This window comes from Castor canadensis, chromosome 1 (assembly GCF_047511655.1).
Source record: "Castor canadensis chromosome 1, mCasCan1.hap1v2, whole genome shotgun sequence".
NCBI lineage: Eukaryota > Metazoa > Chordata > Mammalia > Rodentia > Castoridae > Castor > Castor canadensis.
The window spans coordinates 77,897,590-77,916,268 of NC_133386.1; the positions used below are offsets into that span (position 1 = coordinate 77,897,590).

Here is an 18,679-nt window from a genome sequence, read left to right on the forward strand (position 1 = left end):
GGCAAAGTCAAATGAAGTTACATTACCCTAGGTAATTAAATAATTACTATTATTTAATTAGTGGGATTATTAAAAAGTATGCACCTAACATCATAAGTACATTCTGGCTAGGAGCTTTCTATGAATTGCAGAAGCCGTTGCACCTCAGTGACTGTTATTGCAAAGTCAAGGGCCAGAAATCACAGCTACACTGGGTTCAGAGAATCCCTGTGGGATTCTGTGTAGAACACTGACTGCATCTGGGAATCAGATGGGTATAGAAACTCCAAAGGCAGAGCCAGAAGGGACTTCATAAAGTCCTCCCTGAGTCTGTCCCAGCCTTGGTCTCCTTGACACCATAAAAGGGAAATGGGATTGGTGGTGGGAAGGAGAACACACAATTGTTACTGGTTTTTTATTTTTTTATTACTTTTTTCTCCTAACCTTTGTATTCTGAAATCCCAAAGTATAGAAAGGAGATGGGCATGTAAAGAAGTAGCTACGTAGAAATGCATTTGAAATGAGGTGAAATAAAACAAATACTTGTAAATCAATTAGAATAGTAAAACTACATTCTATAATTTCTTGATCTTATTTCTAAGGTTTTTGATTAAAAATAACAGAAAGATAACCAGTTCAGAAACAAAGTTGATAATTATAAATATGAACATTTTAAATATTAGTTTATTTCCATTTTAAATATTTAAATCTTCTCCTATGTTGAAACATTCAATTCCTAAGGCTACAACTATCAATTTTTAAAATAAAATTGTTCTTTAAGTGTCATTTATTTTCATTAAATTTCAATCAGTGAACAAAAATATTGCCAAAGAGATTTTTTGTTCTGGGCTTTATCTTAAAGTTTTTTCAATTTGCTAATAATTTATTTTCATTATGGCAATGTCTTATACAATGCACTATGTCTTCTTGTTTAAGAACCTTTAAAATCCATATCCTTATTTTCTCAGCCATAAAATTCATACATATGATTTTAATAAAACTTTATAATTTAGAATTTAGCACTTTAAGGCTTTGCATCCTTACATGAATGTGTTGTTTTTTCATTCTTTCAACCATTTTAATCAGGATGTGGTCATCATTTGTAATGTTTAGAACTTATTTAGTGACTTGTGAGTTTTGTCATTACCCTTGAGTTGCTTTTCTGTTTTCAAATCTACCCCACTAGAGGGAGCACTTTTTCACCATTGGTGTAAAAGACAACTGTAAGCTGACAGAAGCCTTGACTTAGAGCTGGATGATGGCCTTTTGATGATTAGACAGTATTTCTGTCTCCAGAAAATATCCAGAACTCCAGCATTATATACCAATACAAAGATTAGGGGGAAAATAATAAGTGAATTCTCTAATTTCTAAGTCTTAAGATTGAAGTAGACTTCCAAAATGCAATGAGGAATAATAGGTACTTCCCTTTCAGCTTTATCCCATAGATAGGCAGTAGTGGCTGAAGACGATGCTGAGTTATAAGACGTGAGATGGCACATCTGACCAAGCAAAAACATAAAATCATTTCCTCAATCTTAATATCATCAAGCCACTTCTGTTGTTGGATTTTGTATAGCTACACAATAAAATACAAATGTTAAAACCCTATGGGATGTTCTTATCTGAACATTTATGATAGTGAGAGCATTTTGATTTTCAAGGACCAAGGACACTTCAGTTGTTTATGAATTTCTCATGGGAGTTACAGGTACTGACATATGTTCCCATTTCAGGGGACATATTGCAATGATAGTGTTTTTTACTTATTGGTGTAGAGCTGCAGTACCACAAAAGAAAAGATGCATTTAAAATTTGGCATTTGTGTGGCTAGTAGTGAGCACACTTGACTGCAAGAGAAAGAGTTTGTAAATCCCTACCTTGGACTTTATAGTATGGATAGTGTTTTAGTTTCTTCATAATAAATTCATGTGTCAGGAGCAAAAATAAGTGAATAAGTTGGTTATATTTCTATATATCTTAGAAGTGGGAAAACACATAGTTAATTTTTATAAATGCTCAAAGTAAAATTTCTACCCTTTGGGAAATACATGATTACTGCTAGGGTTTTATTAGAAATGAAATTATTTACCAACATGCATTTGAATGATAATATTCTGTTGTGATACAACTCAGTATTTTCCATGTGGGTTGTTAACTACAAGAGGTTTTATGACCTCTTCCCATGTTAAAAAGAGGGTGGCAATGGGGGGTGTGGTTCCCGTGCTAATAATGAGGCTTGAATTCAAGGTCTCATGCTTGCTAAGCAGATGCTCTACCACATAAGCCACACTCCAAGTTCTTTTTTGCTTTAGGTATTTTTCAGGTAGGGTCTCACATTTTACTCCAGCTGACCTCAAACCACAATCTTCTTGATCTCTACCTCCCAAGTAGCTGGGACTAAAGGCATAAACCAATATACCCAGCCCCTAAAATTTTAATGCTTTGCTAATGTTAATTACTCTGTGTAATTTTCTAGTATTGTGATGAAATATGTAAGATTTGGTTAGGAAGAATCTTGATTTTAGTCTCTAAATTTTAGAATGTATGCCTAACAAATAGGCAAGACATTAAAATAGGGCTGATGGAGTGGCTCAAGTGGTAGCCTGCCTAGCACTCATGAGGCCCTGAGTTCAAACCCCAATGCCAAGAACAACAGCAAAAAAAAGCAAAAGAGAGAGAGGTTAAAATAGGGAGGCCTGGTTTGACTTGGGGGTGGTGTTAAATGAATGTGATTATTTTCGATGTCAATTTTACGTTTCTCTGATTTTTAAATGTCTTCTAGAAAGTTCAGTTTACTTAGTTCTCATACTGTTTTTAAAGTCCTGAAAAAAAAATAGCTCCTTAATGAATTTCAATAAAAGTTCTTCATGATTAAAATAAACTCCCAATGGCATTCATGAATTCAAACATGAGATCTAAGATACCTCACACACACAACTGAGTATAGAATACCAGCAGGCACTCATCTTAAAGTCATTGTGGAGTTATAAACCCTGTTAAAAGGAGTTAAAAACCGACAGGAGTTAAAAACCCCTGTCGGTTTTTGTTTAGGATGCTAATGGTAAGTCTATTGTGAACACTAAGGAAGTAGGGACCTCCCAGAGGCTTGCTGACGTCAAACATTTTAATGCCTCATAATCTCTCACCTACATCTTAAAAATAATTCTCGTATATTATCATCATGTTTATAAGTGTCAAGATTATACAACACACTGAAAAACATCTACTAATGTGAAACTCATGAAAAAGAAAATGGCTTAGGGTAGAGTTTCTTTTTTCTAACCCCAAAAACTTGCATTTGGTTCTTAGACTGCATTTGGTATTTTCTATTATATAAACTGCAGCTCCCGTAAAGCCTCCACCTATTCTCTAGTATTCCAGATGTAAATACACATCAAATAAGAGAATGGATGAAGTTCATCTGATTTCTTCATGTTGTTATATAGTATAGTACAGTCAGTGAAAGCAGATGAAATGGTAAATCTGTTAGGAAATACATTGAGCTTGTTACAGTGTGCATGCCATACTTCAGGTAAGTGTCTTGACCATCCTTGCCCTCAGTTTTAACATAGGAATCTTGGTCTAGGGAATCCTTTCAGTACCTTGTAGCTTGGAGGTTTCATAATAATAGGAATACATTTATGTTTTAATTACAAAAGGCACACAAAGCTAAAATTTCTTGTCTGTGCCACCCCTTGCTTGGATATTGGTTGAATGTTTCAGCTTTAGCTCTTATTTCTTCATACGCTGCCCACACTGGACATCAGTAGACCTTTTGGGAGAGGGTGAGTATAGCTTTATTTTTGAACTTCTCTTTCGAGAGACTTCTGTGTCTTGTTAACTGTCCTCATTTTGACTTTGTGGAGTCTGGTCTATCTTTTGTACTTTCCTTCTCTTCCATTTGCTCTCCACCTCTGCTGAAATACAGATTCTTTGGCTGCACTTTCCTCTGTTCCCTCTGAAGCACAGATTTCAGACCCATTTGCTCCAGAACCTACCCCTCCTACTACAACTGCTGAAATTGCAACTGCTTCAGCTCCTGCCTCAACTACCACAACTGTGACCGCTGTCACTGCTGAAGTGGATCTCTTTGGAGGTTAGTTAGTTGCATCACTGTCTCTTAATTTTCCTTTCAGGGCAGCTAAAATTACCTGAGATATAAGGTATTTAAATCTGATTACATTATATAACAGCATGGCCAAGTGTTTAAATACTTTTTCAATGTTCATTAAAATATACTTGTCTTTGCTGAATTCATCAACTTTCTCTCCACTTAATTCTGGTGCTTTTATAGCAGCCGTTGCAGTACTTAAAGCCCATTTGACTTTACACTTGGATTTAAGTTGCTGCCAGAACTCTCATTCCATATACACTCCAGCCCTGCAGTATCTCTGTAAGTGTACAGACTTTAAGTCAGATTCAGGCTAACCCAGAGAATATCTGGAGAATATCAGAGGGCCATCCTAGTGTAAATCATTTTTTAATATTTAGGGCAAAAACTTATCCTTCAGATTTGGATGCCTCTACAGAGAGTTTAGGGATATGCCTAGTTTTACATTTTAAGCTTTTTGTGTCCAAGTAAAAAGTTGGATCATCTTGACTTTGAAACTTGAAGAGAATGTCTGAAGCCACATTTGACATGCTGATTGAAAACAGGTTTAGGTCAGTCTTTGAAATGATTGTCTAGAGATGTGTTTTCCATGCAAATCTAAATTCTGACCTAGTAAAATACCCTATAATATGTCTGGACCTGATAAACCATCCAAAGCCAGTTTGTTTATATATTCCCATCTGAGTGAAGCTGGTGTCCAAATCTAGAGAAGGGCATATATCAAATGCATACACCAAGTGGTGTTATATTCATTATAGTATTGTGTTTCTTCATTACCATATAACATCTTTCCCAGAGCATTTTGAGGATATAGAAAGAAATCAGAGGACGCAAATGATGGTGAGGGCAGGAGAGATTTGGCAGGCTCTAGTGGAATTAAGGTCCCCCTGGGAACATACGCTTACACAGTCACATACCATTCTGCTATATGCCATGTCTTGCTCTCTGAGGCTGTCCAAGATAAGTAACGCTAGTCTTGACATGGCATTATTGCCACTGTTTCACAAAAGAAATTTTCTGTCATCTTGCTACACTCCCGCTCCTAAAGGGAGAAACCTGTTTTTTTCAACAACAGAGGAAGGGGGATGGCAGACCCTTGGATGTTTTACTAGGAATAGAAAATTAGTTTTTCATTTATGGCCCTCTATCTTTGGAGAGAGAAATTTAAGTTTTAGCTGAAATTCATAAAATCAGGTCCTTTTTTTTTTTTTTTACCCTACATCTCTCCAACACCATTATTGGTGTCCAGTATAAGTAGTTTATCACAAGCTTACGTTAACAGAAAAACTGCAAGGAAAATGGAAAACATGGACAGGTTGGATAACAATTTTATATTGAAACATTTATATACTTTTACAATATAGATAATTGGGTTGTATTCCACCTACAAGGAATATGCTTACCTCTTAAAAAAAATCAATCAATTCTACTTTGCTTCCCTCATAGCCTCCTAGAATAAGAAAGTCTAAGATACGTCTTTGAAATATTCTTTGGGCCATTATGTTGTTTGTGTTTATCATTTACTACTGCTTTAACTATATTTGTCAAGCAGAAAAAATTCTATTATGTTTGGAAATATTTTCACGATGGCATTCTTTATATCTTTAAATCCAAATCCAAAGGACTAAAGTTACAGAGAGTCATATAACTTAAAGCCAAAAAACAGGCCTGCCCCTGTGATTTCATTAGTATCCTTTCTGGTTGTCTGGCTGAAAAATAAAGATGAGTGCCTCTTCAAGTCTTGTCACACTTATTTTATTGACCTGCATAGTTCTGTGAAGTGTCTCCTGGCCTCTAAAAGCTCTATTCTTCAAGGCAGGAGCCTGTATGTGTCACTGTGTTATAGTTTTCAGTGATTTTTCCCTAATTTCTTTTATGCCTCTGTTAGTTTATAAGAAATCATTTAGTTATTTGCCTTTAAAGAAAAACCTACACTTAAATCTCTTTGGCCATTGTGTGTGGCCATTTTCAAATATTTTCTCTCTTTAAAATGGACAAGTGGCAGAACTCCAGATTAATAAGAGCACCAGTTATGTTTTATTTACACAACTTTAAAACATACCCTCATGAAGTTCTATGTAATATTTACAGCAAATAAATAGATTTCTTTAGAAATAAGCTTAATAAATTTCAATTTCGGAAGTAATAGCTATTTAACATCATGAATAAAAATATTAAAGCACTTAACTTTTCTGTTTTTCATATTTGAATTATGAATTTAGAAAGTAGGAAATTTCTGTTATTTTTAAGCAGAAATATTCATATGTCCATATAGTGTTCTTATCACTTCAATGTAAGTGGCTCATTTAAGTCATTACAAATGCCTTTTCAGATATATTTCATTTACCAAATGATTTATTTTTAAGGTGAATTTTTAAGAACTATAACCTGCTTTTTGTGGCCATGCAGAACAAGATTATAAGACAGTGCTTGAAAATTTAGTAAAAGATACAAGATTGTTAAAAATAAAAGACAAAACACTTAAAACCATTTTTCATTTATGCATACTTCACTAGCAATAATACATTGGTTTGTAGCAACATGGGGTTTTGCTCAGCAAAATTGATGCTGATTCTAAAAATGCTAAATTTGATGCTAATTCTTCACCATATCCACGAGGGTGCCCTCTTGATCATCTAGGTCACTTTGTAGGCAAGCCTTAGTGGGATGGTAGTCTGTGCACATGAGACTAAAGCAGCTGAGAAACCAAAGAACACAGCTCACAAGGCTGTTTCTGTTTCTACATGTTAGTTAACAAATTAAGCTGATCAACCTTCCTTAAAACCAATACTTAAATATAAACACTTACATCTAGATTTCCTGTAAGAGCCTTATAATCCACAGACTTTAGGGTAGAAAAGAAACCAGGATGATGACTCTGAGAACAGTTGTGGCCTTGTGCTACATACGAGATTTATAGATGGCTTATGTGACTAGAGTAAAAGGGAAAGCAGTCCAACCTGGGGAAACAATAGTTACCAGAAGTCTTGGGAAAGGTAAAACTTTATCATGTGATAAAAAGTTTAAGAGGAAAGTTCTTTTTAGTGTGCTAGGAACAACAACAACAACAACAAAAAAAAAGACTGGTCTTCAGCATTGCTTTCAGCTTGCTGGTGAAGTCCTGGTCTGTGCCCATAATTGTAGACCAGCAGGAGTGTGCATTTCCTAGAAATAGCACTGGTTAAAAAATTGGCAGGATATAGAAATGAACTGTAAATGGATGATGAGGGAAAGAAAAATGAATTGCAGAAAGCTTTGGTTTGCACTTGGGAGATAATGCTACAACAGATAGTGGGGGAAAACTAGAATGTTTTTGCTTTGTTTTTTGTTATTTTAACAACATCACAATTCTATTTTCTCTTACCTTCCTGGGGTCTGACTAGGCTTGGTTCGGTGGGTGAGTCCTCACTCCATGTCCTTTTCATAACTACATTCCAATAATGACTTGGGTGGCATAATCCACTGTGAGGCTCATTCACAGCTCTTTCTCTTGGGCTGGGAAGACTCATACAATGGGGGACTGAAGCAGCTGGTACTCCTGCCTACCATTTGAAAAGTTTTGACAGGCATAGGTGAGAGCTAAGTTCATAGTGTTTGGTCTTAAGTAATAAGAGCAGCCTTGAAAGAGATATGTTGCTGACAGGGGGAAAGAAACCTCTCCTGAGGATAAAGCTATAAATATAGGAAAGAGGTCACCCTGTGAATATCTCCTTGACCCCTGGCATTATACATTATCATTATAGAGGAGGAAGTAGTATAAGAGTATAGCACAGTTTATAACTACAACATATTGGCTAAACACACAAAGCTCAGGCAGATAGCTATGGACCAAATCCTAACTCTGCCATTTGCTGGTTGTATGACCTTGGTCAAGTCACCCAGACTTTTTTTTAATGTACATATTTTTCAATTGACCAGTAAAAATTATATATATTTGTTATGTGCATAATGATGTTTTTAAATACATATACTTTGTGGAATCACTTAATCAAGCCAATTAATATACGTATTACCTCACTTATCATTTTTTGTGGTAAGAACACTAAATCTTTATACTCGAGCTCTATTATCTCTATATGTCACAAAATAGTTTTGGGAATTAAATTTAATAATGCCCAAAATGTGACTGATACTTCTGTTTCTACTGTTCCTGATATTACTGGTCTCTGTTCCAGGTTGTATAGGGATTTTAAAAAAAAAAAAGAAAAGAAACAGCCCTGACTTATGGCAGAATATTTAGAGCCTGCCTAACCTTCTCCTACCCTTTTCTTGTATTCCTTTGCCTCCTCCTTAGGGTTTTCATGTTGCACAACGTCTTCTAATATCTTGAGAGGTAGCCCTATCCCTTGTTATAGTTTTCCAGTGTTATTTATTTGATCTCTTCCTTGACCTCCAGCACAACATGTGTTCCCTCAGTATAGCTCAGAGAAGCAATCGGATCAAATTAACCTGTAAGAAATAGACTGCAGTTCTATTTGTGCTTTTATAAAGGACCTTTTATCCAAATGAGTCTCTTATTTAATGTTTCTTATTCCATGAACCACTAGGCCTCAGGGTGTAACTAAAATGTGCTTCACACTTAGATCAGTTTGGGCCTGCTGGGTTAAACTGAGAAACAAGTGTCTTGGCTGTAGGAATTCCTAGAGCCTATAATATACTCAATAAATCTCTGAGAAAGGAGATATACTGTGTAACCTTTTCTAAACATATTTGACAAATTCTTTTTAATGTTTGAGGATCAGTATTGTATGGTACACCAGTAGATACTGTGGAAAATAGCATTTAGGATGGAAGTCTAGTAGCAAGTGGCATTGTTCCTACTTTTTCAAGGTTTCTTCTTTCAGGCCTCTCATACTTAGGATGGCTTCATTCCTTCTGTATTTTTGAAACAAAAGAATTTCCATGCAACCTCTAGGGCTTTTACCGTGACTAACATGGTTTGCTGGTAGAAAATGCATTGGAAAGCATTTGTATATATCAGCCATGTATAAAGTGGCTATTTAGGACTTGGGATGTGCCTCAGTGGTAGAGCACCTGCTTAGCATGCACCAAACCCAGCACCACAAAACAAGAAGGAAGGAAAGAAAAGATATTAATAAACTGAGCCTGCCTGTATGTTCATGGACTTTCTGCTACAAATAATAATACACTTTAAGTATTAAAACATGAAATTATATTTTTAATCTTCTGGAAATAGATCATTTTCCAAATAACTAGAAAATACGATATTTGAAAATAAATTTAAGTAGAAGTAGAGACATTAAGCATCATGCCCTGATTTGGTTATTTGTTTAGTTCTTTAAAATAAGTCCTTGGTTATGTCTCAAGATTCTTTCCAAGGGTAGTAAATATTTAACATTTATGAGTAGTCAAATAAACCTTTCATGTTAACTGTGATTTTGTCTGTACTAGACTATAAAATTTTTAAACTAGAAACGTTTGCTTTCATTGCCATTGTTTATTCAGTATTATTTGCATTAAAGAAGGCATTAGTGTTTACTAAAAGTCACTAGTCAGATATTATACTAACACTGTGCAAAGATATCACTTGGACATGAAAGTTTAATGTCTTAAAACACATGATAAAGTTATTTTTGTTTTAATTTTCACATCCATTAATTTCCAGTGATACATAAAACATGCTTCTCAGAGCCCTTATACAATGAGACTCTGGTTGGATCCTAGCAGGCCTTAGCAGCATCGACACTTCCACTTGCATGTTAACTAACACCTAGACACGCAGAAGATTGTTGGGTAGTTGCCAACCATGCATGGGCAATAAAGATGCATATGCGAAAACTCACGTTGTATAAGGGAGCCTTCTGCACCATTTAACTTGGTTCTTTTACTATATTTTCTTCTCTTTTTATTCCTTTAATCTCTGTTGTCTTAAAAACCGCACCCAAGATGCCTTTGCAGCTTCTCCTGGGGAGGCCCCTGCAGCATCCGAAGGGGCCACCGCACCAGCTGCCCCAACCCCTGTAGCAGCAGCACTTGATGCATGCTCAGGAAATGGTGGGTTCATGGTCACGAGCCAGTCTGTTATTTTTCTGTCCTAATGTGAAGCCTTCGTAGTTAGATGTGGCCATATGTTTTTCTAATTTTATTTTCTTCTGAGTATAAACTGTCATTCATCATAACTGAACAAATACTGCCAGCACTTAAAACATTAAGACAACGAAGTGCATACTTATCAAAATTGACAATTTCTCACAATTGACAATTTTTGTTAGTGCAAGTATGCTCTCTTAATGTTTTCTCCCCTTCTATTGCTATATTGTATTCTTTTGTAACATTGAGTTCAAATATATTGGCATGTTTTAATGAAATTTTCAAAGCTACCAAATTGACTAGATTAAGTAGGGGTTTGAAGGATGGTAATGTCTGATCCTAGACTGAAGGTTAACTTCACCACCCTCTGCAAAGTGTTTTAGACTTCTAACTTGTGGTACTTACTACATTTTCTGTTTTATTTAGAAAAACATCCTAGTCACTGACCCCTGCTAATAGGATAGTAGTTAAATCCAAGCAGCTTGAGGCTTAGCTAGTGTGTAAACGTGTATAAGTGTCTCTCACCTGTAGTTATGATGCTGTCTCCTGCATCTTTCCTGACTGATGCTCTGTGTCTCTACTTCCCTTTCCAAAAGACCCTTTTGCCCCGTCTGAAGGTAGTGCAGAGGCTGCACCTGAGCTGGACCTTTTTGCAATGAAGCCACCAGAGACCAGCGTTCCTGTAGTTACCCCTACAGCTAGCACAGCCCCTCCAGTTCCCGCAACTGCTCCTTCTCCTGCTCCCACCGCTGCAGCTGCCACTGCTGTCACTACCGCTGCTGCTGCTGCCACCGCCACTACCACCACCTCTGCCACCACCGCCACCACCACCGCTCCTCCTGCTCTAGATATCTTTGGTGGTAATTTGTTGTTTTACTGAACTCCTTTCCACTGGTGGATTGAATTCTGGTCCTTGAGATATACTGCAGATGCTACTCTTAATGCATGAATACTGTGTAATTGAATGGTTCTCCAGAAGCCATTTGCTACTTAGAATTCTTCAAAGTGCTAATTCAGAACTGAGAAATGATACTGTCTCAGGCTTGCTTTTCAGGTTGAGTAAAGGAATGTGTGTTCTTGGTCTTAGATTTATTTGAGTCGGCTCCTGAAGTCGCTGCAGCGCCTAAGCTGGATGCTGCTCCTAGCATAGACCTGTTTGGTACAGGTAAAACCAAAGCAACCCTTTTTTCAATTTCCTTTCCTTAGACGTTCTCATGATTAAGCTCTCTGTGCTCACCTGGGGTAATGTATTTGTTAGATTTGTGACTTTGATTTCAGCTTTCTGCTACTTACTTCTGCTTGGTTTTGGTTTGTTTCACTTTTGGAAGATGCTTTCTCCTCTCCACCACAAGGGGCCTCTCCTGTGCCTGAGAGTTCTCTAACTGCTGACCTCTTATCCGGTGAGTGCTTTGCCAAGGTCAAGCTTTCCGAGTGGTCCTATAGGGGTCACATGCAGAGAGGCCAATATGACGTATGGGTTTATTTTATGTTTGTTTAAACTCAAAATTCACGTAAGAAAAACAGTCTCATTCTTTGAACCAACACAATAGCTGATGAGGGTTAATATTTCAAATGTAAGACTGATGAAAAGGGAAAGCTTCTTTTCACACTAAAACCTCTGACCTCAAGGAATCACATATTTTGCTCTGGAACATATGTCTTTTGAAATCATTGACTTTTATTAACTTTAAAGTTGTCTGCAATCTCCCTGCCTGTAGTTAACCATGAAATCCCAAGAGGCCATTGTCAGGCTCAGGTTTCCTTTCCATCGGGTGACATGCACGTTCTGCTGTTCTGTGCTTCACTCTGCAGTGGATGCATTTGCAACACCGCCTCCTGCAGCCACTGCCTCTCCAGCAAAGGTGGAATCTTCAGGTGTGATAGACCTTTTTGGGGGTGCGTATCTCTCCTCCTTCCACACTTAAAGAGTCTTGGCTTTTTTTCACAATAGTTTCTAGATTTGTATTTCATTATATTTCTTTTTTTCTTTTGACTATTGTGAAGTTATTTTGGTCTCTTACATATAAATTTATGTTTTTAAAAGCTTTTTCCATTTCTGTGTCATCATCTTCATCCTCATAAATTCATCATAATTTTCAGTGCATGACCTAACAAAACCAGATAATTTTTCACTTGAAGTCTTTGTATTTTCAGTCTTTTGTTCATCCTAATGTATAATCACTTGATTGCAGTTTCTTTCTACTATTCTTCCTTGGTGATCCTGATCTGTGATCTACATTAACATTCTTAAGTTCTTAAAAGCAATATAAACGTGAAGTAGATGATTGAGAACTGAAAACAAGTAAGTCAGTCAAAACTGAAAGCATAAACTTTCAATATCACACACTATGCTACAGGGTTTGTTTACATTCAGTTTAATGTTTTAAAATCCTTCTAGAGAACTGAAAAAATGTTTTTCTGATCTAAATGCATTCTTCTTGATTCATATGTTATCTGAAAGCAGGAAGATACATTGAATTAGTTCTTAAACTACTCGTTTGGATGATGCAGCCAAGGTCTTCTGTAAGCAATAAACTTAAGGAAAGAGGTCTGACGTTATTTCATGAGTACCCATAAATGTGTATGCCTCTGGGCTAAAGTGTCCTCCTTTGCAAGATGTTCCCACATTGAGTACTTACTATACATTGAAGTATCATGATATATGCCATGATTGGTGCATGAGAGTTCAAAGGGTCATAGTTTCTAACACTCAGGGCTTCAGAGTGGCCCTGAAGTGCTCTAGCATGAACCTGGACAAGTAAAATTGCTGCTGCTTGAATTGGGTTTATTAGATTTCTTAAAAGTTTATTTATAATAGAGTCCTAAATAAGAAGATCCTGTTTTACCTTTGGTAAAAATTTTAAAATCTCAGTCCTTTTTTGATAAATGACAGGATTTAGTCCAAAAGATTTTTTTGGTGGGATGGTGGTTTGAGCTCAGGGTTTTGTTCTTGCAAAGCAGGCACTCTACTGCTTGAGCCACGCCTTCTATCCAAAGGATTTGTTCTTTAAAAAATTTCTCTTAATCTTACAAAGAGGTTTAATTCCTAAATAATTTTATGACCCTTTTGAAAGAATAAACTGTTTAGAGCTACATGTAGTGTACACATCTGTAATCCCAGTATTTGGAATACTAAGGCAGGACGATCTTGAGTTTGAGACAACCTGGACTTCATAGCAAGATTCTGTCTCAAAATATATAATAAACTGTTCAGAGCATAATTCAGTTCACCCAGTCATTTCACCTGTGCATGAGAGACAAGCTCACCTTACAGAATGTCATGTCTGCATAACACTTGAGTTGCCTATTTTACTTACAGTTTACACTCTCTTACTTTTTTGCTGCCTAATGGATAACGAATAGATGCATTTGGAAGTAGTACTTCTGAACCCCAAGCTGCACCTCAGCCTCCATCTAGTTCATCAGCATCGGCAGATCTACTAGCTGGTAATTAATTAAGTTAAATTAAAATGGCATTTTATAGAAGTTAAGTTTGGGTATATTTTTATAAATGAAAGATATTAAATAAATTGCAAGGTATATTTTTCTTTTCCTTTCAAGACATAAAACTAAAAAGTATGGCATAATGTAACAGAAATCCTGATTATTTCTCAAGATTTTATGAAGTTAAAGTTGCAATTGTATACAAGCCACACTTGGGGTTCCTTGGATCCTCCTAATCTGCCTTATTTTCTTTCAGCATATTTCTTTTTATTTACTAGAAAGGTAAAATGCTGTGTGGTGGTTTTTATCTTACAGTGATTATGCTCATATTTTTTGAAAGAATTTGTGGGAAAATGTACCATGGTGCTTAACAATTGATTTTATAATATGTGGATGATCCTAGAAACTTCTTACAGATTTCTACCATTGAATTAAAGCTGCTGCTACATGTCACTTTTTTAAACAGGCTGATCATTTTTTCATCTGAAAATGCATGATGTGATCCCAACTCATCAGGGCCATAATGGAATAGATTGAACAATTTTCCTAGGATCATTTCTTACTGCTAGGACAGTATAGACAGAATAAAAGAACAATTTGGGGACTTATGGATAGTATAAGTCAAGCCTCCGTCTTCCTTGTGGACAAGGCAAAATGTGCTTAATGAGAGTCAGACCTAGAAAACTGCCAATCATAAGACCCCACTGTAAAGTTTAGATTCAGATTCAAGGTGGAACTCACGAGATGCTAACCTCCTTCTGACTTTTAAAGGGTGCATAATAGGAGTACAGAAGTGGTATTGCAGAGGCTGCAGACACTCAGATGCAGCTTCTTATGTTCTCTCCACTCACCACAAAGAATGCATTTTGTTCCTAAGGTTGGCTAGGGGCTGATGAGAGTGTGGATGGCCTCAGCATAGGGAAGCTATCACAACTCATGTCTCTCAGCTTAAATACTCTGGTAGCTGTGTGGTCCTTTATAAAGTGACTGGTTCTCATTTTTAAGTGTAGCTGTCCATGAATTATAAGTAATACAATAAACAATCTTGCAGAATAAGGAACTTTCATTCTTGGACTTGTAATAAGTAATGGCAGATCCTAAAGGAATGTTGTCAACCTTCAGAGTTGCAGGAAGTTTGACTTGAGGTCAAATCTTTCCTCAAGAAGCTGGAGGAAGTAGTGGCAGCCCAGCTGCTAACCTTTCCACCATGGGTTATTCAGTCTGGTCAAGTGAGTCTTTCCCAGAGGCAGTAATGGTTCTTTCCTATCTTTCCCATCCTGTCCAGACTCCTTGATCAAACATGACAGTCTTGTTTGCCAAGTCCTCTCATCCCAGTGGCTGCCAACTGGTATTTTCTTAAGCTATGAAGAAACATAGCTTCACTATGATGTTTCTGTTTTCTTTGGAAGCTAAAATATGATAAGAGTCAGTACCCCTAATGTAAACCACCAGTGGTTACTTGAAAAAAAAGTCTGCTAGCTTGTCTGGCTTTTCTCCTGGCCTAGATATTCTTTATGGCAGCTTTAAATTGGCTACAAAAACTTTCAAACTCTTACTAACCAATATACTTAATTCAGATTTTTATTGTCCAACAATAAGACTTTAACAGGGCACAAAAATAGCATAGTTCAAATGGCTATTTGGGATAAATGATCTTGTTGATTTTAAATGTCCTCCAGGTTTAGAACCTAAGAAACCCTATTTCCAAAGATCTCAGGAAAGGGAACTGAGAAAAGAGAGTGTTCCCATCCAATTCCAAGTCAGAGGTCAATAACAGAGCCAAGTGCTTAATCTTAGGGGATGTGATAGGATCTAAAGCCAAGGAAGAAAGCTTTGTCACCTTCAGCCAGTGTCACATCAGGCACCTGAGTTTTGAGAAATATGCAAAACAGTACCAATTAGCTCATTTCACCAAAAGAAAGTATAACCTTCTACTGACCTGTCCATTCTGAAATCTTACTAAAACAAAGTAGAGAAGAGAAAATTGGTGATGAAAGTTAGGTTTCATTTACTGTACACTTCCATCTCTTTCGCTGCATCTTTTAATGGTTCTTTCAATGATGGGAAAAATTTTACATTATGTAAGAGCTCTTACTTCATTTTTCTATTTAAATTGATATTTAATATATATAAATATATGTGCAAAAGTGCTTATATTTTAGTTAAATTCACCCCCTCCATCATTGTCCTTTATCCCCCTCCCCCTTCCAAAACAATTTTTATAAATTAATTTAGACACATAGGAATACCTGAATTACTTATCACAGACAACTCTTCTTTCACCTTATATCCAAATGAAAGAAATTTTAATTATTCTGACGTTTAATGTAGGAGGCCAATATCTCATACTTTCCTCTGTTTTGTTTACAGAAAAATATTTCTCATACTTGTTCAAGTATCAAAACATTAGAAAGTCATGTTCTTACTAAAAATCATGAAATATCAATATATTCCATCCTGTGAGCTTTCCTAGTTCTGTCTCTAAAACAAACCCTGCTGATACACAATACAAAATCAGTCACATTCATTTATGTGTAATCTAGCCAAAAAATAGGTATTTTTGAGTTTTTACTCAAATATATTAAATATTTTTATTTAATGTACACCAAGTAAAATAGATATATGGGTACTACATTATGGTAATTTGTAGTGAAACTTTTTGTATATGTGTTCACCTGGGGAGGGATTTTCTAGGGCCAAAGTCTGTTTAAATAAAGAACATTTTAAAATGAATAAATAAGCCAAATCAAAGATAACAACCCCACAAATGTGATCAGATTCAAATTAGGATTTGAATGAGAAAGAAAGAGAGAGAAATATTTGTGTTTTGTGAAGAATTCTCTAGTCTTATATTACTGGCTCTGATAATAAAATTATCAGACTAAAACTGAAAATGATACACAAGCACCATTATGGGAAGTTTAGACTGTCATTGGACTGAGAATTATTACCTTGTACCAACTAGAATTAATTTGTTGGGTTTTTTTTTTTTTCGCATGTGAGAGGGTTACATTTTGTTTTTGTTTGTTTTGTGGTGACAGAGATCGTAGCATTGCACTCTACCACTGAGCTATATCTTCCCTAAATTGTTTTTATTTTTGTTTTGGGAGGTTTGTTTGGTTTTGGTTTTGGAGGCACTGGGGCTTTAACTCAGGCCTTGTAGTTGCAAGGCAGGTGCTCTAGCTACTGAGCCAGCCTCCAGCCCTTTTTGCTTTAGGTTATTTTTCAAATAGGGCCTTGCATTTATATCTGGGCCATCCTGCACCATGATCCTCCTATTTTTGCTTCCCGAGTAGCTCAGATGAGAGGAGCATTCCACCACACCTAGCTTTTTACTGTCTGAGATAGAGTGTCACAAACATTTTGTTCCAGGTGTTCTGGATCCACCATACTCCCAATCTCCATCTCCCAAGTAGCAAGAATTGCAAGTGTGAGCCACTGCACTCAGCAGTCCTAAAATTCTTTTTGAGAGAGTACATTTACATGTAAATATTAAGGGGAAGGCAATAAATAGATGGCATAATAAAATGTTGAAATGCTTTTTAGATATTTTCAACTAAAAGTAAAGAACATTTTAAAATTAGGGAGAAAACTTTATTAAAAATTGTCATATAAAACATGAGAAAGACTAAGTGGATAGTCTTTTAAAAACAGACATATCTGTCACAGTTGGCTTTCATTCAAATTTAGTTCTGAAACTATTAGATAACACCAGTTCCAGAAATGAAGTGTGTAGACATATCATCTTAGACTTCTTCTACCCCTTGAGTAAAAATTACAAGTTGTTTAGTATACTCAGTAGTGAAACTGAAGAAAATTTTGAAGAAGGCAGTTATTGTGGTCAGCAGGGAAAGAGTAAAAGAAAAATTCTCTCCAAACCATTGAGATTACTTGTAGGACAAAGATGTTATCCATTATCTCAAAGACTGCCTAAAAACTCAATAGTTAAGCTTATAGTAAGTAAAAGGATTTATTTTATATAAGAAAGAGCAAACTTGTCAAACTTGATTCAAGATTTGCCAGTGTTTGAAAAGATACAAACAGATTCCTGGGTGACAAAGGGAAAAATGAATATTAAGGGAAATTAGGTGCATTTAAAAGATAGGCCTAACTTCTGAGGTCGACATCAAGCAGGACAACCGTGTTCTTCCACAGTACACAATTCCAGGGTGACTGCACTAGAAATCTGTGCCAGGATAGGCAAATGCTCCATCCTGTCTTTAATTCCAAAGCAAGGGAACAATATGGGCCTGGCTTATGAAGCCCTCTGCAATCTTGAATCCTTTCTGTTAACCATCTATACACATAACTTGTTAGCAGAGCCACAGATTTCCTTGAACTGAACTGAAAGTACAAAAATGTTCAGTGTGGAACTTAAAACTAACAGCTCCCTCTAACAGAGGAAATCTACAGAGGACCAATTAAGTGTTATCCTGTGGGGGGTAGGAATCAAACTGAAAAGTATCAGACAAAAGGCTCTAAGACTAAAGACTAATACTTCTAGAAATACTATTTCAGAACTATCTTAGTAAGTAGAATATATTAACAACTGTGATTGTGCCACTGAGAATAATTGAAACAATATTCTTTTAAACATAGTAGAACAAATGTATGTGCCAGGGAATATGTGCACAAGTATATTTAACTACCAACAGTTTTAAAATTTCAGTCTCCCAACTGAGGTTACATGATGTCTTAGATAGATTATGATGTTTAGGTTTAATATCTGAAATAATAGGACTTCATTACACACATAGGCTCTTTCCCTTTAGAAAGATATATTTGTAAGACTAATCATTGTGGTGATAAAAGACAGTGTGTCTGCAAATGGCTAAGCCCCTGAAGATAGATGGATATTCAGTTACAGTGTAAAACAGCTCTGTAGTACTAGCTGTTGAACTCAGAGCCTGTGTTTGCTAGGCAAGTGCTCTACCACTTAAGTCACACCCCCAGCCCTTTCTTCTTTAGTTATTTTTTCAGATAGAGTCTCACGCTTTTTTGCCAAGGCCAGCCTCAGACCACAATCATCCTACTTACACCTCCCACATAGTTAGTATTGCAAAAACGATCCACTGTTCTATTCCAGGACTG

At 36.2% G+C, this 18,679-nt stretch overlaps 1 protein-coding gene across 11 annotated transcripts in view; it reads left to right on the forward strand.

The window, feature by feature from the left end:
• The window catches only part of Snap91 (synaptosome associated protein 91), a 133,937-nt gene that overhangs the window by 87,330 nt on the left and 27,928 nt on the right, over positions 1-18,679 (forward strand). For 6 of the 11 annotated variants that reach the window (XM_074078775.1, XM_074078758.1, XM_074078784.1 and 3 more), the window contains exons 14-21: positions 3,750-3,767; positions 3,911-4,078; positions 10,001-10,108; positions 10,741-11,004; positions 11,232-11,309; positions 11,473-11,544; positions 11,957-12,040; positions 13,508-13,591. In XM_074078775.1, the coding sequence (XP_073934876.1) occupies positions 3,750-3,767; positions 3,911-4,078; positions 10,001-10,108; positions 10,741-11,004; positions 11,232-11,309; positions 11,473-11,544; positions 11,957-12,040; positions 13,508-13,591 (876 nt within the window). The remainder of the gene's footprint in view (positions 1-3,749; positions 3,768-3,910; positions 4,079-10,000; positions 10,109-10,740; positions 11,005-11,231; positions 11,310-11,472; positions 11,545-11,956; positions 12,041-13,507; positions 13,592-18,679) is intronic. The other 5 variants (XM_074078793.1, XM_074078780.1, XM_074078803.1 and 2 more) reach the window with 4 other exon arrangements.